This window comes from Penicillium macrosclerotiorum, assembly GCF_028827735.1.
Source record: "Penicillium macrosclerotiorum strain IBT 26536 chromosome Unknown utg000001l_segment0_segment0, whole genome shotgun sequence".
Lineage (NCBI taxonomy): Eukaryota > Fungi > Ascomycota > Eurotiomycetes > Eurotiales > Aspergillaceae > Penicillium > Penicillium macrosclerotiorum.
Genome location: NW_026643081.1, coordinates 1714294 through 1737672, shown reverse-complemented (window position 1 = coordinate 1737672; position 23379 = coordinate 1714294). Strand labels below are relative to the sequence as shown.

Here is a 23379-nt window from a genome sequence, read left to right as displayed (position 1 = left end):
GGCAGGGTACTTGAAAAATGGCAGCCAATATGGAATAGCGAAGAAAATAGGCATATCTACACATCATTAGTCGTGGCGAGTCGGGTTCAAGCAGAGAGCCTTGTCACCAACGAGAATTTTTTCTACGTATAATTGTGCCCTCTCGCTCGAGTTTATCATGGACAACCGAAGGCGGCCCACTGCTAAGCTAGCAACCTTGCCTCGATCACCAGATCTGCGGGTACGCGTGCGAATAATTCAAGACGACAGGATGAGGCGCTAGGCAATGGAAGTGTTTTTGAGGAAGCGATTCTGCAGACACAATTCCACCCGGGAATTGACGATGCTGAAACACACCGTCCCGTTACAGGGAAGTTGGCCGTCTGGTTGGACGACTGCCGTATCTCCTTTTTGTAATTTTGCCCTTCAAAATAAAAGCAGCAGCATTTGAACTTTCAGCATGGAAATTGCTAGAGGAAGGACTGTATAGACAGATAGTGTTAGGGTGGACTGTATTAAGAGCATTGAAACGAGGACCTCAGTAACGCCACTTTACCTCTCTTGGCACCATGTACCTAGCGGGTACCACTAAAGCTAGTTCACTAATTAATCAGTTTTGGATTTTCAGCTCATGCATACTAAAATGATTGCCAGCCGAAAACCAGCCACGAAGAGTGGGGCCGTTTGGAGAGCCCGCCACCCTGACTGTCCAGCTTGATCATTATCCTCGTCTCTACGGCGCAGTATCTGTCCCTAATGGTATACAGTGGCTCTTTCATGGTAGATAGATGAAACTATTGATGTCTCACGTAGACAAAAAAAAAGAGGGGGTTATCTTCAAATAATCAATCATCTCTAGCTAACAAATAAGAGTGTCCAGGGGTCCACGGCCCGACCGGTGAGAGGTGCGTGTACAATCAGCGATGAGATCCGTGGAGATAGATAGGGAAAGAGGACAACCACTGTCGTACAGTTAGTCCTTTTGACGTCAGGCTCATTCAAGAGCTCAGACTCTCAACCCGACGCTTGAGGTCGGTGTTGAACTCAGCAAAGTGGGCGGCCATCTTCTTGCCCAGTAATGAAGGACCCATCAGGAAAGCCAGCGGTCCCTTGAGATCTTCCGATTGTGTGAAGACTGTGGCCGAGCCGTCTTTGGTGGGTTCCATGCGAAACTGATGTAGCCCAGCAACAGTCAAGACGGGTGGGCCTTGCCATGAGAACATGCTCTCGCTGTTCTCCTGCAGTGATGAGCTGTTAGCACTGCTCCTGGATATTTGTTTTGGGCGCGACAAGACCGCGGAAAGCGGTCCGGGCGGTGGGACGCACCCTAATTTCTGCAACGAACTTCCATCCTTCAATGTTGCACTCCACCTTGTCGCCATGAGCGAGGGACTCGGGGGTTTTCGACTCGTCCTCGATCTTAATGCCCTTGATGAAGTCCGTGTGCCATTCGGAAAAGGCCGAAAAGTTGAGCAACTGCAGGAGGGTTTGCATGAGCCATGGGTGCTACCAGTGAGAAAAGGCCAGCCGACGTACCACTTCCCGGACTTTCGCAGGTGGCGCAGCAATCTCAATCTTGCTTTCGTTGCGGGGCATTCTGTGCTCAGTCTGTCTTGGATGGGAATATGAAGAGGTGAAGTTGCGAGAAAGGGGGCCAATCCAGCTGAAAAAAAAGGTGCGTGTGCGGAAGCCGTGCTGCATATCCTATCTGACCCCGCTCAGCGTCCATCATTCGAGACTAAACTGGGCTAGGTTCTGACACCTGCGGCATTCATTAACGAGTGATGATCAATTATGTTCTACAATTGACGGGAGAATATCTATATGGGAACTATTCAATATATCTTTCGTTTCTTAGGCATGCTCCGGTTCCAATGATTTACATGTTGAATTTAAGCTTCCTGAACGCTTTTGCTGCAATGTCTTTTTGCATCATATCGTAGAGCACTTCAAATCTCCTGGTTAGCCTATGGAAAGGCAACACTTATCAAACGCACCTGGCAAAAGTAAATTATGTACCTATTTTCCCATTTTCTCGATGGTATGATCGACTAGCGTGATTTTGAAGCTCTGTGCCAATCAGCTAGATTTATTCACTTTTTCGATAGCTGGTGGCGATTTTCAAAGCCACAAAAGCCACATTGCACCGAAGTAACTATCTGAGATCAAATGAAAAAGTTCATTTTGGATGTAACAGCAGGGTGTGGCTTGTGAACAGATCATCTGGATCGCGGGCCATGCACGGTGGATCATATCTACGAGTACGATCTGAACATCGTACAGGCAGCTTCCTTCTGGATTTTTCTATGATGTACAATACATCATTCCACATAAATATAGCTGGCGGTTGCCTGGCCATTATGGAGTAGTACGAATTCATCAATTTTGAAGTAGTGAAACAGGGTACAGGGGGGTACCTCTAACCTGAGTCGGATTATGTATGAAAGGGGTTCGGCAAAGGAAAAAGGAATATGGTGGAGAATGCTGAACCGAATGACCGGGTCCCATCACTTGAACTTGACTTGAACTTGAAATGGCTGGCTGAAGCTACTGTAAACGCCTTTGCCTAGAATAGATTTGCAGTCTTGTCTAACCATGACCTTGGTCTTCTTTCTAGGCATACACACGCAGAAGAAGCACGGGCAGATCCAGATGACACTGCAGCTGCATATGTTCAATTATTGGTAATAGAGTAATTTATATGCCTAGATAGTATATAAAATATGACTGACTTGGTCTCTAGATAGAAAAGAGCCCGGGGAAACTCATCTCTCAAAACTACCACCACGAGATACCGATTTGCTCAGGCTAAAGTGTATCATTCAGAGGCGAAGGGTTTCAACCATCGTTTATTGTGTTGCAGGAGGTTCCTTTATTATAATGGCTAACATTCTCACTCGAACGACTCCTCGTCGGCTGTTGAATCGAGGCCTCTCCTTCGTTCATTTTGGTAAGTACTCGGCGATCCGGCTTTAGGACCTAGAAATCATGCTCACAGGTTGACAGAAAAGCCGGGACTCCGGGGATTTGCAAGTGCAAGCCTTTTACCGCATATCCATGCCAGTGAGGTTGGGGCATCTCAGAACGCAGATCATGTCCAGCAGGTGAACCAACACCTGAAGGATCGCGGCATTATCAAAATAAGCCTTCAATTTGAAGATGAAAACAGCACATATCTAGAACAACTCATTCGGCAACTGAATAAAAACCACGATCATGGACTACCAATCACTCACAGCGCCTCACGAGGCTGGTTTTGGGACGTTCGCCCTCAACCGGCTGCTCTAGCTGCGGCTGCTACCACCAACCAGGCTCGCTCCGAAACCATGAACAACTTCCCCTGGCACACTGATTGCAGCTATGAAGAGTCACCACCGAAGTATTTTGCATTGCAAGTACTTCGACCCGACCAGTGTGGAGGCGGCACCCTTTCTGTCCTTGATTCTACACGTCTGATGTCCCTCCTGTCCCCTGCGGCGCGAAACACACTTTCCAAGCCCGAGTTTCGTATCACCGTACCACCCGAGTTTATCAAGAACGAAAATGACACACATATTGTCAGCAATGTGCTATGGGTGGATGAGAAATTGGGAAAGGCTCAGCTGAGGTTCCGCGAAGACATCATCGAACCGCTAACGCCACGCGGAGAAACAGCGCTCCGAGAGCTGCAGCATGTTCTGGAAAGCGCCAATACCCAGCAAGAAGTGCTGAATCTTACCCCAGATATGCTACCACGAGGATCAATTGTGGCGATGGATAATCGGCGCTGGTTGCATGCGCGAAATATTGTTCGTGACCCGAACAGGCACCTTCGCCGTGTCCGATGGGATGCGCGGCCTTTCAACGCAATGTAACTAGGGTATTGGGAAATGCAAAAGCAAAATTCTCGAGCTAATTAACAAGTTTTATACTGGGCCCGCAAATCAAATAAAAACCAATGGTCCTTGTGTGACCTTAAGCCTTGGTGCATGAACAGGCGACGCTTTGACCGAAGCGACGCACTGGATAATTGGCTTGGCAGATCGTTGTTTGCTCCAGGTATCGACAAATAGACCGTAAGATAGGCGAAACTGGAATATATTACAATTTTCTGTAATCTCAGACGAGTTTTTGAAAGAAAAGTAGCATTCAAACGTTGCCCTGTTGCCCAACTTTTACACCGTCCTCATTGGAGACTATGGCACAACCGAGGATTAATCCTTACGCAGCACGTGGAATGATGATTCAAAGCAAGATTAGACAAGATTTGGCTGATTATTCTACACGAACGCGGTAGTGACATAATGACTGACAATCCTGGATGGTCCATGGGCTGACAGAGAGGTCTCGAGTCTTGATATCGGCATTCGTTCCTAAGAGCTTAGCAAAGAGGCGGGCAAGCAAAAAAAACTATTGAACATTTCCAGTTTTGAGGGGTATCTCTGTCAATTGATGCGCCGTGGATATTCTGTACATAATACGGGTAGCAAGCTGGACTTGAAATGCCTCCGAGTGCGAAAGACAAAATAGCACATTCTAGCTCCCGGTCCCCATCAAGTCCTATTATGTCTGACTGCGGTTTCATGTAAGGAGATATGATAATCGAAAACATTCTGACAGCGAAGGAAAGTTGGGGTTGCCGACCGAAAAAAAAATCATGTGTTGAAAATCATGATTATGACAGGCTAGATGCAGCCTCTTTGCGAACTGCATGTACAGATAAGGGGGGTTTGAGCTAGCCTCGAGGGAAAGTATTCGGGGCATAGAACAGGAATGTAAAGGAATAATAACGATAATTATTTCCACCATCACGTCATATGTATGTGCAGGTGCTTCTGATAAGAAATTTGAAGTTCTTAATGTATCATAAAGCCTCATAGCCAATCACTGTACCTCGCTCTTTGAGAGGAGATTGTCATCTTATCCAATCCAAACTCCAGGCATGCCATGCATGCATATGCGCCATTTTGACCGCGAAAGGCATTTTTATTTACCATGAAACCAAAAAAATACCAGTGCAGCTCTACATCTTGTAGAAGGATGAAGGTTTGAGGAAACTTTGGGTCTCGATAGGTTGACAACAGGAGCAAATAATCATGCTTTTCATGTTCGTCAAATCATGGGCTCACCTATTGCTGAGACTCGTTAGTTTCAGCATTCTCTTCTTGTCCATCCTGGTCTTCTTTATCCCTTCTTTCCAGTCCATAGTCCTGAATGAATACACAAGCGCAAAGATGTATCACAATCAATATAGCATACGCAATAAATATCGCATGAATGCCATTGACATATGTTCGAGAAATCAGCTTTTTATCCGCTTCAGGGAGCTTCAAGTCTTTTAACGCAAAAGCTGAAGAAGTCAACTCCGCGATGAGTTTGTCAGGGAATTTGTTCTTCAGTTGACTTGTGAGCACATTGCTGAGGATAGCACCAGAAACTGTATATAGGTGAGAAAACGTTCTAAAAATTAATCAATGTTCTGTGAACTCAGACCTGTAGTGCCAATCGCTCCCCCCATATCGCGTAGAAAATTACGGAGGCCCGTCAGAACAGCCCTATCTTTAGAAAAGGTGCCTGCAAAGAGACCAATGAGGACTAGAGAAAAATGAGCGATATTCAAGGCAGTTTTTGATTCTAAAGACTATACCGGGTTGCAGGGAGCACCCGACGCCAATACCATCAAGAATAGCGGCAATGGCGAATAGCCACAGTGGAGTGGACTGATCGTAACGCAGCTTGAGTGCTACCGCAACAAGCCAGGATACCGCACCCGTGACGATAACAGGCTTATAATGACCGAAATGTGAGATAATGATTCCAGTAATGCCAGATGTGAGACCATGTGCAATGACCATTGGTAGAATCAAGATCCCAGCTTCACCGGGGCTCATTCCACGTGTGTTCTGCAGATATAATGGAATAGTGAACAGATTTCCCCAGAAAACAAATCCCACAATAAGATTAATGAATATGAGGATGTTGGTCGACCGACCGTAGAGAAAAAGGTGAGCAGGAACCATAGGCAACTTTGCCACCCTTGTTTCTACCACATAGAAAGTACAGGCTAGTATCCCACTTGCGACCAGCATGATAAAAATGGCAGGCGAATTCCATGGTATGGTTGATCCACCTTGAGAGATAGAGATCTTGTTTGTCAGCTAAAGTCCTTGTGAACTTGAAGTTTGAGGGTTGGTTTGCTCACTAGAAACAATGCGATCGCACCCAGGCTGGTACCGGCTCCCAACCAATCCACTAGCTTCACTTTGGGCCAGATCTGATCTGCTGATGCGGAGGTGGAGTGCGACTTAGGCCAAACTAATAGAAAATAGCCCGCAGCGACCGCAGTCAACGGACAGACAAACCAGAACGCCCATTGCCATCCAATTGACTGGGTCAAAATCCCGCCTATAACGGGTCCCAATCCATTTCCAAGGGCAACAGCTATGCCCATCATGCCGAAGTAATATCCACGTTGTTCAAGTGTGGTGATGTCGGCCATCGCAATTTGAACTAGGGCATTGATGGCACCTGCGCCAAACCCGGTAAAGGCACGAGAAACGAACATCTCAGTAGGTGTCTTGCAAAAGCCAGACAAAAGATTTCCAAGGCCCATAATTATAAGTGCACTTGAAAGGCATGCCTTTCGGCCAAAAATATCTGATAGTCGGCCATTTATTAATTGAATGCTGGTGCTAGTAATAAGGAAGCTGGCCCCGACAAGAGAAATCGATGCGCCCGTGTGGATTGCCGATGCGATAGCCGGAAGACTAGTTGATATCGCAGTTTGGTCCAAGAATGATGTAAACTGAATCAAAGCAAGAGCAGGAAATACGATAAGTAGTCTCTTCCGTGGAAGATGATGCCTTTGATCTTGGAGAAGTGGCGTGCTTTCGTCCATTTCGGAGAAGGGTGCCTTCAGCGACAAGCAAATGCCAAAAAGTCTAGGAGAATTTTAGTGTAGCCCTCCTCAGTAAGTATGAATTTTGCGGGCAATATATAAGTTCCCTAATCATCCCATATCGCGGTATTTGCTTTTGAGCTGATCATCATCTGCAAGGGAGTGGAGACTATCTGTACAACTGTGCATGTTGTGCAAGATGATTCGAGATATTGCTTTTTTCGTACCGCACGATAATATCACAAAAAAAGCAAGCAACAGGAAACCCCGTCAATCATCAATGAGTGGTGCATGGCCAGCAGGCAGCATTGATGTGGCTTTCTTGTCCATCAGCTTCTCAAGTTTCTTAACTAGTCGATTCTGTACTAAGCGTACTTTCTTACGCATCCTCACTCTTGGATCAAATGCCGCCCTCTATAGGCAACAGCTTGTCCCGCATATAGTATCCACACATTCAAATCACGATTTCTCCTATTTCCTGTCATCTTATGTTGTTTGTTCAAAAGTGAAGAGCATTTGATTCCGTTGAATCCAATGTCGAGAACCTGAAGGCAGCACACTGAAATTCATAGCGAAACAAGTAAAGATAAGGATACTATTGCAAATTCAAGTATATCTACCCGTGCAAAACATTCTTCAAGAGTCTGACCCGGCTACAAACCAACATGCAGTCTTTTTTCCTTAGCATCTCATAACTCATTACTACGAGGCTGCAGCCTCCAAGTTCAGTGGCGAGACACAAGAAAACGAATTAAGTTGGGGGATTTTAAATGCCTCATCCATTCCTAAAGTAAATGTCAGTATTCGAGTCTCATGTAATTCAAGAGAACACGTTTACCAATGATGGCTGCGTACAAGCCAAGACCACTCATGGCGAGGGATGCGAAGAAGTAAATTATATGCCATGTATTGAGGGCAACTTGGAAAGGTCCGCCAGCAAGGAAGCCGCGAATCCACCTTTTGCTGTTTATGTCGTGTCGGAAAACCTCTCCAGTTGTTTGATTGAAACCTTCCCCTTGCTCTGCCTGAATAGCATTTTTCTGGATATCGAAGCACAGAGCAAATAATGGAGGGAACGCATAAGTCAAATTCAAGAGCATGGCGGCTGCCACGATACTAACGAATCCGAAAAAGTCAGGAATAGCTGCTGCGATAACAAATGCTATAATCCACCATAGTGGTACCATAAGGGAATATATGATTTTCCCACGCCTAGTTGATAGTGATGGCGCTTTGAAAATGTCAAGGAGAATATTGTTATAGACAACCTTTATGCCAATATTACCGTACAAACCTGCCGAAATTAGCGCAGCGAGCAGAGAGACCATGTTTCCGACAGTTTGCCATTTATAGACGCTAACTCCCTGATAGCTAGGATTATAGCTGTATTGTCCTTGGAGATAGTAGACAACACAACCATAAACGAGATAAACGGTGTAAATGAAGAATTGGGCTCCCCACATTGCTTTTATGAAATCTCGGGGTCGTTTCATTTCAGCGAGAAATTCAACGAATAATTGAGCTCCTGCGTATGCTGTAACACCAGAAAGCATTCCATTGACTGCGCCAATCAGTCTGCTTGTCGGAAGTGTGACATAGTGAATAATCGGTGGGTAGCTACCAGTCTTGTCTGGCATTATTGTGTTCGGATCCACAGCACTTCCTGCAGATCCCAGTCTGGATATTTGATAATTTGGAGGAGAATTTGCCATAGCACCAATGCTAATAAATACCACCAAAAGATTCATCCAAACAGCCAAGTTTGCGAACCAACCATAATTTCTCAGAGTCCTCACCTGGGACAGAAGGAAACCAGCACAGGCAAAGATTGCAGGGCATACACAGTAGCATAGATGAAATTTGGACACCTGAGAGATATTCTGGCCGAAGAGTATTGTAACTTGGCCTAGGATCAATAGCAGGGAGATCCCTTGGCACACGTTTGTGACATATCGCCCAAACCGACCAAGGGTTCGGAATCCGAGATCCCCGTAATTCTTGACTGGGTACTGGTAGCTGTCGATACCAAGAAAAATGCGCCAAATGAGGTATCCCGAATAGCCGGCCATAAAACCGAAAACTGTGTAAAATATGACTCCTGCAGCCCAAGTTCTATTATAAATCTTAATCTTTTGATTGCAAAAGGCCGAGTGCTACTCACCTGGCCCCCAGCCCAATGTGCCCATCGTGAAACCGGTACTATAAGGTCCCAAAATATCAGTCGTGATAAGAAAAAAACCTATTTTCAAAGTCATTTTTTGTCAATACTCAGACGAAGATGCATTTCGAACGCACACGCAACCCATGATGAAGACCTAAACGAACGGCTTGCATTTGCCCATTCCTCATCAGTAATCTCTAGCCTTGAGTTGTAGCTTTCTTGCTCTTCCTTCTCACACAAAAAATCGCATATGGCTCGAAAAGCGTGAGCACTAGGCCTGGCGAATCGCCCCCGAATGTTCACATCACCAAGGGCTTGCCGCAAATTGAGGGCTGGAGGTTCCGATGCCATCTCCTCTGTCCTGGTTTTTTCCGCGAAAAATGCGTATTCCTCAAATGTGACATTTGGATCATAGGGATCACGCTCCTGTGGTTTGATGAGGGTCCTTTGGATGATAGTGTTTGAGATTATCCCAAGCGAAGGGGGATTCGCTTCACCTATCTGTTTATTTTCCATGGCACCTTGAAGAAAAAAAGATTTGTGAATGACAAATTTTGCAAAGAAATAAAAACAGATGAAGAGAGAGAAGTGGCCTCACGTGGGCTGCATGTGATATCCACCGACGGGTCCCGGAAACCCGCTCCAAGAGCCAGGGTAGGAGAAAAGAGATGAACTTTGATCCACTATGAAGTTCTCGTTACGAATCTTTACACTAAATCTCCACAAAATATGGATAAAGTATTTAATGTAGGACTTGAATCGGTATACTGGAGTTCTAAGAATGAACTATTCGAGCAAGCGACCTAACACCTGAGCTGATTCGAAACCACGCAAATAAAATTGCTCCATCTATATGAGATCTAGAGATTGAGTAAAGATGCTGACTATCTTTTTTTTTCTTTTTTTTTCTTGTCAAATTCTGACAATTCTGTACAAAACTTTCAGATCTTTGCCTATATCTGTTAATCTTTATTTAAAGCAGTGCAAATTCATAAAGCAGGCTCAACAGGAATCTAGACGAATGTCGAGAAAAATAACGAGATATCACAGTATTTCATAAATTGATGAATAGCCAGCCGGTGACTTTTGACAAGAGAATTGAAAATGTGACAATTAGGAGCCTTCGGCTCAGATTTGAGTATTTTCGGCTATTTACCTAGAGCCTAAGAGTATGTCGTTGCATTCGTATGTGGTATGTGGTATTTTTAATGATCTAGTGTTCAAAGAAAGACGATACAGAATCAAACCCAACGTGAAAATTCTATGAAGTTTTGATCTTGTGTCAATATTAAAATTAAATCATGCTGAATTGTTAGAGTAGAGAATAGTGAAGGAAGAAACCAAGACAACGCCAGAGAAAGCTTTTGAACCCGATATTTAAAGGAAGATACTAAGGTTGAAAGGAGGGAATCCCCTGCCTCCAGAAACCTAAAGCGCTCTCTTAGTTCTGTATCACCTTGCGAGTGTCTTAGCTTACTGGATTTTCATCGTTTTCACCTTGCAGTGCTAGAATTTGCATACTGATTGAAACTCAGCTGACATGCTAACTCAGTATGACCCTATCATGTTGGAACATAAATCATTGTAAAAGAGCTTCAGTTTCTCTATTGTTATGAGATATGAAAGTGCCACATTCGAAGATCCTCGAATTTCGAATTTTAGCGCCGGCTGGGCGATACTAGGTCTTTTCTTCAGAAAACATTCGGATAAGGATGCCGTCAGGGTCATCACCACCAGGCGTTGCCATAAGGATGAATTCTGGTTTACCCAAACTTGGTGGTTGTCAACAATATGATGTCTTAGCTCTCGGACACCCCTTTTTCCTTCAAGTAGTTGATCATGCTGACTTAGTGTGCGTCACATTACTTGAATACCACCTTGACTGACCGGAACAGCCCTACAGCTGGTACGACCGTAAATTCCCTCGTTCATTCTGGGCTTGACGTTAAAAAGCCCGCCCGAAAAGTATGCCAAGATGGGTCTCAGTGGAATTATCGGACAGGACCAGCCTTAGATTTTACTAAAATACTGTATACATATCCTGACGCCAAAGCTCGCCCTTGCTTAGGTGACTCCTCCACAAATAAGAAACCGGCTTTTCCTCGTCACCGATAACGAGCACGGGGGTGAGTCTAAGTGTGGGGATTTCCCTCTCTTTCTAGGTGGAGAGCCATGTCTGAGACCAACAGGTCGAGAATGTGCAAGACGATGTATTGTTCTATCCACAATCGGCAGACAATCAGCAAGGGTGGAGATCTCATGCCTTTTGATGGCCTAAGCGTCCAGTTGATCGCCACATCTGCACGTGACCAACTAGAACCCGGAAGACTATCACCTCAATAGAGACTATTTTTTATATGAATTTTGAATTTAGTGGATTTTTTTCAGATGTGCAATGGATCCGGCTCTTAGATTGATACTGAGACAAACTAAGTGAGATTGTAGCCAGGTCCAGGCAGGAGGTCCTCGTCAGTTAACCGGGGAAGCCTATTTATGGCCCAGATCTTAAGGCAATAAGGTTTCCCAAAGAACTGATTGGTCAATTTTCAATCCCATCGGCCATGCTTCACGTTCAACGCCCTGCTGGGTTGCTTCCGCATTCATTCCAATTTAAACAAAAAAACCGATTCAATTGACGCATAAAAGCCTTTTCAACGAGCTCAATATTCTGTATATGTTCTTCTCATTTCTCCACCATGCTTTGCATCTGAATTAACACGATCCTTCTGGGTCGATGCAAAGGGCGTGGAGTGTCAAAGCGCAGGGTTGTTTTGCACATTGGATGTAGCAGTCAGTTCTCCGCTAAGTTTTCTGTTATTCTTGTCTCAAGAATTTCATCAGATATTTGGTTGGCCTAGCGCGTGGACTTCACCGAAGACTCTAGTAGAGTTCTGTTAAAATGGCAGTGTCAAATACAACGGACCGTCCCTTACAGACTCTGAACATCACAGTACATATTTCTCGCTGACCACGAGCTCACTTGACATACATCTTCTCGATTGCAGTCCACTTATTTTGAGTTTTGCTTTTGAGACTTGAGCGAAATTAGGTGCTCTATGGTTCCACACGAAAATCTATTAAAGATGATCAGTTAGTAGTAAAGGGATAATAAATGATAATTATGGGCGCATTTAAAATTGAAACGATATCTGGGAGACTTAAAATGCACTTGTTGGTCATCTGAAAAAGAAACAATGAGAACCATCAAAGTCGATATTTTGTGAAATTAAATGCATTATGACCTCATGGGAACAGAATACTAGCTCCGAGGATCACGCGTGGTGCAAGTTTCCCCGCAAGGCAAGGAGCTTTATGTGACTTGCTTCTTGTGTGTCTTGTTCCAGGTTGCATCAAGATGACCAAATAGCTTCAAGAAACCTGAATAGTATTAGTGCCTTTGTAGCAATTGTTTCTATAAATCCGAGAATCATTCCCTCAATGATCTCTCAGTAAATTCAGAACCAGAAAATTTCAAACATTTGTTATCTATCTCTTTGAAAGTACAACCGTCATAATGAAATTCTTCCAGAACTTTGCAATTCTCTCAATTTTTACAGTCGCTGTTTCGGGCGCCTCCAAGTTCGCAGACACGTGTGAAAATATCGAAGGATCTGGCACGATGATCCGAGCAGAATGCCAGGACAGAGAAAATGGGCAGCTTCAAATAAGCGAACTTGATTTGAATCGCTGCATCAAAAATTCGAAGGGATCTCTCAAGGTTAGTATTCTTGAATTTCAACATGAAATGGTCCTTGTTAACGCCTTCTTAGTGCGGCAAAAAGTAAGGTTATCGTCTGTAAAGGAAGACATACCTCGTATTCTAATCCCAGATTAGTGGAAATTTCCAGGCCTCTTGTATCAATTGCAGCCTGAGAGGACATACGGAGTTTGAATGTCAATGCAGAAATGTCGACGACGACCATCGCTATGTGTCCGCTCATATCGATCTCAGTAAGTGACGAGGAGCTCAAGTACATGAAAGCAACACCGAACAAAATTGACTGATCAATTATCAGACAAATGCATTAGCAACAACCACGGCGAGCTTGGGTGCTAGAGAGGCTAGGGGCTTCCAAAAGACAGTTTCTTGAAAGATGATGATTTTCGGCTACCAATGAGAAGTCACATGCTGAGTGATTATGCGAATTGTTGATTATTGACGTCTTTATGTGATAAGGGCCAAGCTACGTATTTCAGAAGTTATGAAAATGAGAATATCGGTTATAGGTAAAGAATGACTGCTTGATTATTTTTAATGCAAATTCCTCCAGTAGATAGAGGCCTGTGAGAGACATGAGCAGAGAAAGACGAAAGAGGTTCTTTCTAAGGCTTAAGTCTTGAATAAGGTACTAGATTCAAACACCTCGGGCTATAATGGCATTGACTTTGTACCAGCGACCGCAACTGCCGCGGTAGGAGGATCCCTCGTAGTTGTTGTTGTGCCTGGGGTCAATTCGATACTATATTTCGACATAGGTGGCCCTTGTCTATGGTGAGAACTTGGCGCAGTTGGTAGTGGAAATAGTGAGCGCCTTGAAGTGAATATATGAAGATCAAACTTGCCATCAGGTACCGTTAACTGGTACATCAGATACTGAAGCAGTGGCCCATCAATTCTGGGAACAGACTCACCCGGCACATAGATACCGGATTTCATCCAGCACGGCACCCGGGTCCATTGAGTCAAAAGTCTGTCTTGTTCATTCATGAGGGCAACCTCAATCTCGATGACATCAGCTATCAGACTTCCGCTATTAGTTTCTATACGAAGTCTGCCGACAACTGGTATCTGCGGATAGAGTGGCGGACGGAAGGGCCCCATTAACAGGTTCAAGTCGGAGTCATATATGTTCATTATATTGGCCCCTGTATCATGTAGGAACATCATTGAATCCCACCAGTCGTAATATGGTAGACGAACAGCTAATCTTATCTGTGTATTTGGTCAATTATCTGCTAATTTGATTATAACTTTTGATTGATGTGTTTTATCTCAAAATTAGCTCACATAATTCGAAAAAGGATCTTCTGCTGATTCTGGAATAATCATGTGTGGCAGACTGCGTTGAGTTCCAGGGCGAAGTATCTGGACAAAATTCGTGAGTCATCACTTGAATACGTAGGGAATGATCTCCTAAACAACATACGCCTTCAGTCCAAAATCCTTTATGACCTTCATGTTTAAGGTTTATTGCTTCAAACTCGTCCCAATCAAATGGTCGTGGCTCGCAAAGCTGGATACCATTTGACCAGTACGTAATTAGGCCATTCCATTCCAATCTATGGCTCCTGTAAGCTCTCATTATGGCTTGAATATTAGAGAGTTGGCAGTATTTGTCCTCGCTCTTCCTTTGACATTCTTCTTCCATAATTCTCAGACATTTCAATCTCTCATAGGTGTTTAATTTCAATCCTGTGGGCTCGTTGAGTGCCATTTGCCTACAGTCAATCCATAGATATTAGTTAGAATATCTATAGAAATGCAACGCCTATTTGCAATTCAAAAGATAAGAAAGGACAATTCGTACTTTTGATGGCTTTGTATCGCCTTATATTCTCGTAGCCTGTGCTGAAAAACATGGGGCATAATGTTGTCCGCAATTCTCTCTTGACATCTCAAAATTTGGCCATCAATATTGCTAGCATATTTTAAATTAGATAATTAGTTATAAAAAGAAGTCTAATATCAAAGTACTTACTTAGGGTCAAGATCAGGCTCTTTAGAATTCCATCCCATTGGCAAACTCTTGATATCCGTTAATGGATTGCTACCCGTGTGTTTCCATCTTGTTTGCCTTGGTAGCCTTCTAGCCGCTCGAGCTTTTGGTTGGTAAGTTGTTACATATGACCTATGGAGGTCCAAATCATTCACATTAAGACGCTGGCGCAGAGTCTTTTGCCAAGGAGAGTCCCTATCTGGTCCCGGGACTCTTTTTGCGCCCGTTTTTCTTTTGAGAGAAGCGATAGGCGGCAATAAAGCTTCATCGGCTGTATTCTTCCTTTTCAGAGCTCTTGTCATTGAGCGGGTTATGGGCCTTTCCCGGGAGCTTTGAATCCCCATTTCAGCCATCTCGGGCTCTATTCTTTCATGTGGAACATTACTCTGACCCTTTGAAGGAAAGTCTGAAAATAAAGGACTTTTCTGCTTTCCTGAATCAAACCCCCATGTATGAGATCCAGAGCCAGAATATTTTGTTCGCGATATCATTTCGAATCTTGATAACCAGAAAAGGCTAGACAGAGATAGCGTATCAATACCACTCAAATTGAGCGATTCAGTTTGGTGAAATGGTTTATGCAGCAGATAAGGCAGATGCTATGTACTTTGAGAAATAGAAATCCAACGGCATTTGATGTTTAAAAGATTCTCAACTTATGGCACTTTGCTGGCCTTGAGAGTAGCGCCTGTGCCTGAACAAAGAATTTCTTCAGGTAGAGTGGTATTTCATTGAATAAAATATTTTTATCATGTCTTTATTTACTGAAAGTCTCCTTATGGCACAGATTCGAACTTTTCTTTGTTAAAGAATCATAAAAAAATGGTGTCATTTATGGATCATGGCACTAATTCTGGTTCAATCTATGCACCAGGCGTCGCTTTCCTCAATGGAAAGAGCCACAGGATAACCGAACTTTCACCTACAAAGCTTTCTTTGAGAAAAGTGTGTTTATATTTCTAGAGGCTACTACTCCACCTCATCACGCAAATAAAGAAGTATATCTCATCCAGGAGAATCAATGCTTATCCGCCCCATTTCGAGGTCTCTTCCTCACAGTGCACCCCGGCAGGTCCGACCCCGATCCCGACGGTTCGCATGCGAGAGGACGCAGCTCATCACGACACCTAAGAAATTCTCAGTTTACACGTAGGGCGGTGGACCCACTTTATACTGCCTTCGGTTTAGCGCACGTGATGCCGCCCCATTTTTCCCATACTGCATTACCACTACTAAATACAGCCTTTACTCGATCAATCTTAGTCGGATCAATCAGAAAACATGTTTTTTGGAATCAGTGCGTGTGTAAGATGGTCGTTTTAGCGAGAATCGTACTCACTTGTCAGGCAACAGTGGGCCTTAGCGCCAGGAAATCCCTACCCAAACGGGTATAGTATATGTAAACTGAAACTCTGTCTATGTCGGCTTGACATATACACTCGAGGAGAGCGTCGGAAGACAGTGGGTTGCCGATGTGGGGGAGGGGCCGACGGGAATCAACCATCTCGGAAATGCCGACCGAGTTCTCATAGACACCTTGAAGCAATCTGGAAGCCACTCAGGTTCACCTCCTTTGTCGGCGTTAAATGCAAAATTATTTTTCTTATTTTCTTGGACCAGCCACTCTTCGGCAGGAAGGATCTTTGTCAGGCTTTTGTCTCACGGCAGTGGATAGCGAGCTTCAATTGCGATATTTCGGCGGGGGGAGCCTAGGGTTGGTGGAGCTTGTTGTCGACGAGGGGGAAATGTACTTATCACTATCCAAGAATCAGAGGCACCCATGAACATGGCACTTGGCAGAATAGCCAGGAGACAAGAGTCAACTCTTCATAACGAGAATTGTTTTGACAGTATCGACATTATGTCGAATGAAGCTATAACCTACTCCTGCTGGATCAGGATGCGGTTTCCCATCATTCGTAGCTTTTATCCAACCTCTGTTGAGCTGCGGAAAAATGCAACTGACCTGCAGTTTCTGTGCGCATCAGTTCTCTCGACGCGAACATTTGACTCGCCATCAACGCTCCCACCTCAATCAACGCCCATATCAGTGCAGTACATGTGGGAAAGGATTTAACTAATGGCAAGCCTCACTGCTGCTCGTTATTACGCCCCTCTCTAACAATAACAGTGATCTCCTTAATCGACATAAGAAATTGAAGCTCGATAGTTACTCAGAACAGGCCCAAGCACCCACAAAGCCGCAATCGTACAGCCTGTGACCACTGTGCCAAAGCCAAGCTGCGTTGTCCACCCTCAGATCCATGTGGCAGGTGTCAACGAAAGAATATCCCTTGTGTTAGGAAGTCCCAAGAGAGTTCGGGCAATCCGACCGAAGCCGACGATGTAGTTCCGGAAACTCCCTCACGTACCCGATCTGCCTCGACCCGTGAGAGAATGTCAAAAAAATGCCTACGACATGATGAGCCTGAATCCATCTCTTCATGCCATGCCGCAGTTTCCAGTCACCACAGGTAAGGCTGCTTGAGACTAGAAGGAAGCCGCCCTGTTGACCACGGTAAGAGCTGGCGGGGCTGATCCATCACTTCGTGAAACGAATGCTGGCCATGCTGCATACAGTCCGATCTTTGACTGGTCCTTTCAAAACTACACACCATCTCAAGGTCTTAGCATGCACTTTCTGGATCTTTCGACCTTTCCTGTAAATGGACCCAAAGTTGATGCGACTAGTATCTCAGACCCGCATAGTGTCACAGCAGGGCAAGTGGACACAGATGTCCTTCGTAACGATTCCCTCAGATACTTTGAGAACCTGACAGGCCCCGAACTACTTAATCCTTCAGACTTCTTGCTCACCTCTAGCTGGTCTGGGATGATTCAGGTGAATCTCTGGAGCATTCAACCACCGCCGGCATTGATGGATCCAGAACATATTCCAAATAGAACTGAAGATGACTCTGACAATATACAGGGGCTTCCAAGGTCAATGTTAAACCTCCTTAGCTTGGAGGATATTCTGGCGATGGAGGACTACGGCCACGTAGCCAGAGTCCGACGAGAGCAAGTGGAGAAGTTGACATCTTTGATGACGAAGAATCAGAACCAGCAGATTCTGGGCAGCTCTCCGAGCTGCGGAGAGCTGTTGAGCAACCCGCAAATTATCAATTCCTTTGTACAGCTTTACTTTGAATATTTCCATCACACTCTTACTGTTTTGCACAAAGCGACATTCAATGTGTCCGAAGAGCCCCCGTTGCTCATTCTGGCGGTTGCTACCATCGGAGGTCGCTTCTCCAAGATCCCGCAGGCCCATACAGTATCCACAGTTCTGGGAGATATTTGCGTGAAGCAGTCGAGAATGTGGTATATCAGCTCATTTGTCATGATCCAGAACCCTGCTGACCGGAGCACCCACTTCAGTTAGAAGATAATATTCAGGAGACTATCCAGATTCCATTCGCGCAGGCCGCGTTATTGAATCAAATACAAACTGCCTATCATGGCTCAAGACAACTTTCCTTGAAGGCGCAGTTTCAAAGGGCCATGTTGGTGACGGCGTGTAGGGGCATAAACTCCAAAATACGTCGCGAAGATATACTTTACGATTCCTTCGATGCTACCAGTATCCGTGATCCTGGAGCTTGCAGGTGGCTTGAGAGAGAGCTCGGCAGGAGACTTCAATACGGTATTTGGGTATTTGGGTGTGTAGTTTGACCCTTGTTGATACCCATTGCCATGAGGTATGAGAGCCTGGGATGCTAAACTTTTGCAGTTGGTCGACTTCCAATTCAGCATAAACGCCACTGTTCCGCCAATGATGAGCTTGGAGGACGTTGAACCGTACTTGCCATGCCAAGAGACATTGTGGGATTTGGATATGGCAAGACTATCGTAGAGACTCAAGGGTTTGCAGGGTGATGACTGGATTGGGCTCAGTGTTTATAGATCTCAGCTGACATTCAGTTAGATGTCATGCGCACAGTTTTGCTCAAAGATGCTTTGAACGTATTCAAACTCGCTCGTATTCTACCGTCGCAAAATTTCGGACTCTTTGCTCGATTAATCACAATGACAGCAATATTCTACCAATGGCATACTGCGACACGTGTGGATCGGTACATGCTCCAATATTTCGACGAGCACGCTGAACAGGATGGAGTTGATGCCTCAAGCCGTGGGAACAAGATGCCCGGAAACGATTCAAGCGGGACTTGGAATGGTGTATGGTGCGCCTAGAGGTAAGGCCCTGCTATTTTAAATCTTATATCAGTGTTACACATCTGTCAAAATTTAACTCAGAGTTTAGAGAATTAAAAATCCCGAATTCGCTGGAAAATACATGGCTGACGCCTTTCTTCCCTCCGTTATTCGGGCGGCCGATCAGGGCGGCTTCACCACCCAGGCAGAAGCAGCATATCTTGCATTTCAACTCGTTATCGGTGCTGCAGATACGCTAAGGCTATGAAACAGCTTCGGCTATGAAATAAGATGTTCTGACAGTGTTTTAATTTAACAGAGTCAGGTCTCAACATGGTCGTTCCTAGAAGCGATACTTCAATATCCGGATGTCCAGCAGAAGGCGCGAGCTGAGATTGGTATGGTTGAAACAAATTCTCCCAGAACATCTGCTGACCTCTTCTGCTGCTGCTGCTATAGAAGCGGTTGTTAGCGATCGCCTACCTGAGTTTGCCGATCTGGAGCATATTCCATACCTTCGATGCATGATGAAAGAGGTCTGACGATGGCGCCCTCCCGTTTCCCTCGGCCATCCCCATGTCACAACAAAGGACATAACTTACAATGTGCACCGAATCCCCAAAGGTGCTCGTATTCACCTAAATGCATGGTAAGGTAGACCTAAGACGAAGAGAAGAACTATTTAACCGTCGACCGTCCAGGGCTATTTCCCATGATCCGAGAAGGCATGAAAACCCGGATTGTTTCTGGCCCGAGCGATACACCGATTACCATACGACCGTAAGTAAAAGATAGCCAGGTCAGCTTGTCCCATGACTGACCAGCTTCCACAGACAATGCAGAGTGTCAACTCTCCCGATGTGACCAAACGCGATCATTTTGCATTCGGTGCTGGCCGTCGCATCTGTACGTCGAGTAGCATAACTTTAAGTCACCGTATTATTGACAAATGATAGGCCCTGGTTAACATGTTGCTGAGCGATCACTTGCCATTGCAATGATGAGGATCCTCTGGGCCTTCGAGATCAAGTGGGTTCCTGGGACAGCGCAGCCTCTTGATCCATTGACGTATATTCGCCGTTCTGAAATGCCCGGCAACGCCTCGTCGAGACTCCCCGTCACACTGCGAGTCTTGAGTCAAGAAAAGGCAAAGATTATTAATCAGACATTTGAGACGTTGCAGCAAGAATGCTCCCTGCTAGTCGGTGCCACCCTCCACAATTATTCTTCGTCGCCATTGAGCTTACTAACCTGATTTAGGCCAGCCTGTCCTGAGAACAGGTCATTCCATGCTCTTCCATGCTTGATTTTTGCAAAGATAACTTATGTTGAGAGCATGCTACAAGGGGTTCCAGGTATTCGACATTCCCGGCATCAATTATATTAGATGCCTATTCACCAAGTATCTGGAGAGTTTGCCTCTAATGCCAATGTCTCAATAAAAACGCTGTATTGTTATTTGTTGCTTGCCTTATTGACCGGCCACTATCCTACAATTAGTATCTTATAATCAGGCTCAGTAATTAATCAATGACCTATGATCAGTCTCAGTGAGCTAATCAATTTGACTATATAAGGGTCACTAACTAGCTCAGGTTGGTCAGGGGCGTGCTTAGTTCTACTCAGTGGTCCAAGAGCGGCGAGGTGATAGCACTAGAATGTAATGGAAAGGCCAAGTTTTGCCAGACATTTTTTGGTATATATGCATGCAAGCTCATGAAAGAGCGTCGAGTAAGAGAAGCCACCGAATAAAGCGCCATAACAACGCTAGTAGGCGAGGCAGGGGATGTTCAACACTCCCTGCCAGATATTTTATCTAGTTAGGCACCATCACATTGAGCATCGCATTCTATTTGATCCACCTTTCCAAGCTTCTACCGTATTCTACTACATCGACAAAGAGCTATTGTGGTCTGAACGGTAGGTGGAAGTTGCATGCACCTATAAACTAGTAAGGTTATAGTAGATAAAGTAAATAAAAGGCGGTAAATAGTGGCAAAAGCTTCCATATATGAATATCCGTATCCTCCGGAGCACACTACTTTTGTCATAATGTACATGTGCAACCCTATATTTATCACGTGATTGTATATCCCGACCGTGGGAACATGCAAAACATTCACACAGTACCGTTTCATGTGAAAGTAACCGACAATCTAATCTAAACCACGCTAGATATGGCTCATTAGGAAGTTAGTCCTTCTAAACGCCTCTGATTTCAAAATTTCAATTGTCGGTATATCCTTTAAGGCTAACGGTTATATGAGGCAGGATGAGACATGTTTGGATAAACATTTAAATCGCTATATTTACTCCAGATATTGTCTGTAGAAGGTCCTGTCACCGTTATTGTAAATCTATCTGACATTCAAGTCTAATTCAAAAGAGTTGATGAAAATGGCATGAGTAGAATCTCAGCTATTTTTAGGCCAGCTCGTTAGCGGATTCGGCAAACTCTACTGTGGCAGCAATGAAAGAATTACTCAATACTATGCGAGTAAAAGTCATTTTGTATGCTGTAATCTCTACGGTATTTTTGATCTCGCTACTAGAGCTTATTTCTTGCCTTGACACCATGAGATTCAGGACATAGCTGATTTACCCCCTGCCAGGATCCCACAACTAGCCTGTTTACTGGCAGCTGAAGCGCGGAAATCATCAACAGGTAGCCAGGCTTAGCTACTGGGTCCCAAAATAGTAAGCGACACTTAATTATGAAACAAGGTTGATACTCTCTAGAAGGTCTGCAATCATGCCTGGCTCATTCCATTAGGCGCCTGTGTCAGATGCTTGCCGACACCGAAGAACTAGTGGGCGAGATGTGACAAGGGTAATTAAAGTTCCACCTCCACGCGCCGGGCCCCACACGCCGGAGACATGAACGCGCCCAGGCTGCGGATCTGCAAAATAGATGCACCAATTACTACGAAATGAGTCTTCGGCCTTCTGTAGCTGAAAGAATAAACATGTAAGGGAATGTTTCAGCTGTGAATGCATTTTCATCAATGAAATTTGATTTGTCCGACCGCAGAGCCTCTGGGCTCCAGACATTCTGTGACAAGCCACATCCGGAAAATCCTATCGTCAGAGGAAGTCTAGACCTTGCCTGTGAGTCTTATTTTAGAAGCTTCTTGTCTTCAGCTATTACACTTTGAAAATTGTGTGCGGCTGAGGAATTGAACTAGCGTTATATAAGGAACGAATTCCATCTGAATGACTTCCTTTCAAGCATCACTTTCGCTGATTCCGGTTCTTTGTTCTTGTTTTCTTCTGGACAATTGCCCTCATTCCTTTCGCTATTATCCAGATTATCAGATTCTATTTATCAATTCTGTTACTATTTCGAGAGAGCTACGATATATTTACCACAACGGTGCAAAACAAGTCTATACCCATCGAGCTTGACCGAGACCACGACCAACATACAAAATGAATCGCCGTTACAAAGCCCTCGGTGCAACCTACCAGCTGGCACGAATCTTCGAAATATGCTCGCTTGTTGCCGTTATCGGTATTGTTGCCAAGTTCATCTCTGTGATGGTTTCCAATGATGCAAACCCGCCAGGTATTTTGATCGGGACAATCTGTGTGGTACGTCATTTCTCCTTTTTGTGATATCGCCAAAACTCAACTAATTCAACAGACTGCGTTCGCTACTCTCTATTGTATACTTACGTCCATTCTATACGTCGATGACAAACTCCCTTTTCTCTCTTTTGCCGTGGTGGACTTCCTTGTGCTTGTCGGTATGATTGTCGTCGCCGTTGGAATGGGCAAGCCTCTCTCATACCTGGACTGCTATAAATTATCCAACATTAGCGATAATGCTGCAGTTGATTATGTCTTTTCTTCATCGAGCTACTTGAAAAGCATTAGTACGACTATCAATTACGCATCATGGATCGGTGCTTCTAAGGCAATTTGCTTAGAAACAAAGGCTATTTGGGGATTGAGCATTGCCTTATGGTGAGTTATTTTTTTTCCGGCTGGTAAGACTCCCATTGGGTCTAAATGCTTGCTAATAATCTTCATTCAGCATTTTGTTCTTCTTTTCGACTATTTGCAGTCTTTTCTTGTGGCGCCAGAAGAAATCTATGATCGCCATGGAGAAGGAATAAAGATGACATGGCTATCGCAATAGCAAGCAATCATTTATTACATCAAAATGTCTACTATGAATTGGTCATAGTCTATGAAAGAGGCTTGAAAAGACTAATGGTTTGAAAGCTTGGAGGACGTCAAAAGAGATGGAGGAGGAAAGTTTGTTTACCCTGTTAAGGTTTACTGTTTAATTGTGATTGGTTTGAGGCTTTCGGTGTTTGCTTTCCTTAACAAGAAATGAGAATTCAGTATGAGACAACCACCGATTACCAGGGAAATCTGTCAAGCACATGAAGTTTTTGGTGGCACCTTTTCAATTTGACGATTCCGCATTTTGCTTCTACATTACTGCGATGACTGATATACTCGAGTGATAGGAGTCATCT

The 23379-nt window shown here is 44.5% G+C and overlaps 10 protein-coding genes across 10 annotated transcripts; 5 read left to right on the top strand and 5 right to left on the bottom strand.

The window, feature by feature from the left end:
- Positions 1–977: 977 nt before the first annotated feature.
- On the bottom strand, positions 978–1575 carry N7462_000589 (SRPBCC domain-containing protein; the record flags this gene model as incomplete). Its single annotated transcript, XM_057072315.1, has 3 exons — positions 978–1217; positions 1306–1455; positions 1516–1575. 3 exons carry the CDS (start codon positions 1573–1575, stop codon positions 978–980), a joined length of 450 nt encoding a protein of 149 aa, XP_056938845.1.
- A 1284-nt stretch (positions 1576–2859) lies between these two features.
- Positions 2860–3833, top strand: N7462_000588 (uncharacterized protein; the record flags this gene model as incomplete). The annotated part of the gene is made up of 2 exons (XM_057072314.1): positions 2860–2929; positions 2986–3833. 2 exons carry the CDS (start codon positions 2860–2862, stop codon positions 3831–3833), a joined length of 918 nt encoding a protein of 305 aa, XP_056938844.1.
- Positions 3834–6112: 2279 nt separating this feature from the next.
- Positions 6113–6571, bottom strand: N7462_000587 (Major facilitator superfamily domain general substrate transporter; the record flags this gene model as incomplete). The annotated part of the gene is made up of 1 exon (XM_057072313.1): positions 6113–6571. One exon carries the CDS (start codon positions 6569–6571, stop codon positions 6113–6115), a length of 459 nt encoding a protein of 152 aa, XP_056938843.1.
- Positions 6572–7558: 987 nt separating this feature from the next.
- On the bottom strand, positions 7559–8925 carry N7462_000586 (uncharacterized protein; the record flags this gene model as incomplete). Its single annotated transcript, XM_057072312.1, has 2 exons — positions 7559–7641; positions 7695–8925. 2 exons carry the CDS (start codon positions 8923–8925, stop codon positions 7559–7561), a joined length of 1314 nt encoding a protein of 437 aa, XP_056938842.1.
- Positions 8926–9009: 84 nt separating this feature from the next.
- Positions 9010–9533, bottom strand: N7462_000585 (transcriptional regulator family TF; the record flags this gene model as incomplete). The annotated part of the gene is made up of 2 exons (XM_057072311.1): positions 9010–9095; positions 9152–9533. 2 exons carry the CDS (start codon positions 9531–9533, stop codon positions 9010–9012), a joined length of 468 nt encoding a protein of 155 aa, XP_056938841.1.
- A 2998-nt stretch (positions 9534–12531) lies between these two features.
- N7462_000584 (CVNH domain-containing protein) lies at positions 12532–12976 on the top strand (the record flags this gene model as incomplete). Its single annotated transcript, XM_057072310.1, has 2 exons — positions 12532–12735; positions 12848–12976. The coding sequence occupies 2 exons, from the start codon at positions 12532–12534 to the stop codon at positions 12974–12976; spliced, it is 333 nt and encodes a 110-aa protein (XP_056938840.1).
- A 410-nt stretch (positions 12977–13386) lies between these two features.
- N7462_000583 (uncharacterized protein) lies at positions 13387–15036 on the bottom strand (the record flags this gene model as incomplete). Its single annotated transcript, XM_057072309.1, has 4 exons — positions 13387–13950; positions 14165–14456; positions 14546–14656; positions 14717–15036. The coding sequence occupies 4 exons, from the start codon at positions 15034–15036 to the stop codon at positions 13387–13389; spliced, it is 1287 nt and encodes a 428-aa protein (XP_056938839.1).
- Positions 15037–17366: 2330 nt separating this feature from the next.
- N7462_000582 (uncharacterized protein) lies at positions 17367–18119 on the top strand (the record flags this gene model as incomplete). Its single annotated transcript, XM_057072308.1, has 1 exon — positions 17367–18119. The coding sequence occupies one exon, from the start codon at positions 17367–17369 to the stop codon at positions 18117–18119; it is 753 nt and encodes a 250-aa protein (XP_056938838.1).
- A 644-nt stretch (positions 18120–18763) lies between these two features.
- N7462_000581 (cytochrome P450) lies at positions 18764–19859 on the top strand (the record flags this gene model as incomplete). The annotated part of the gene is made up of 7 exons (XM_057072307.1): positions 18764–18916; positions 19212–19290; positions 19352–19428; positions 19483–19541; positions 19594–19672; positions 19726–19798; positions 19849–19859. 7 exons carry the CDS (start codon positions 18764–18766, stop codon positions 19857–19859), a joined length of 531 nt encoding a protein of 176 aa, XP_056938837.1.
- A 2462-nt stretch (positions 19860–22321) lies between these two features.
- Positions 22322–23010, top strand: N7462_000580 (uncharacterized protein; the record flags this gene model as incomplete). Its single annotated transcript, XM_057072306.1, has 3 exons — positions 22322–22483; positions 22536–22858; positions 22929–23010. The coding sequence occupies 3 exons, from the start codon at positions 22322–22324 to the stop codon at positions 23008–23010; spliced, it is 567 nt and encodes a 188-aa protein (XP_056938836.1).
- Positions 23011–23379: the final 369 nt, after the last annotated feature.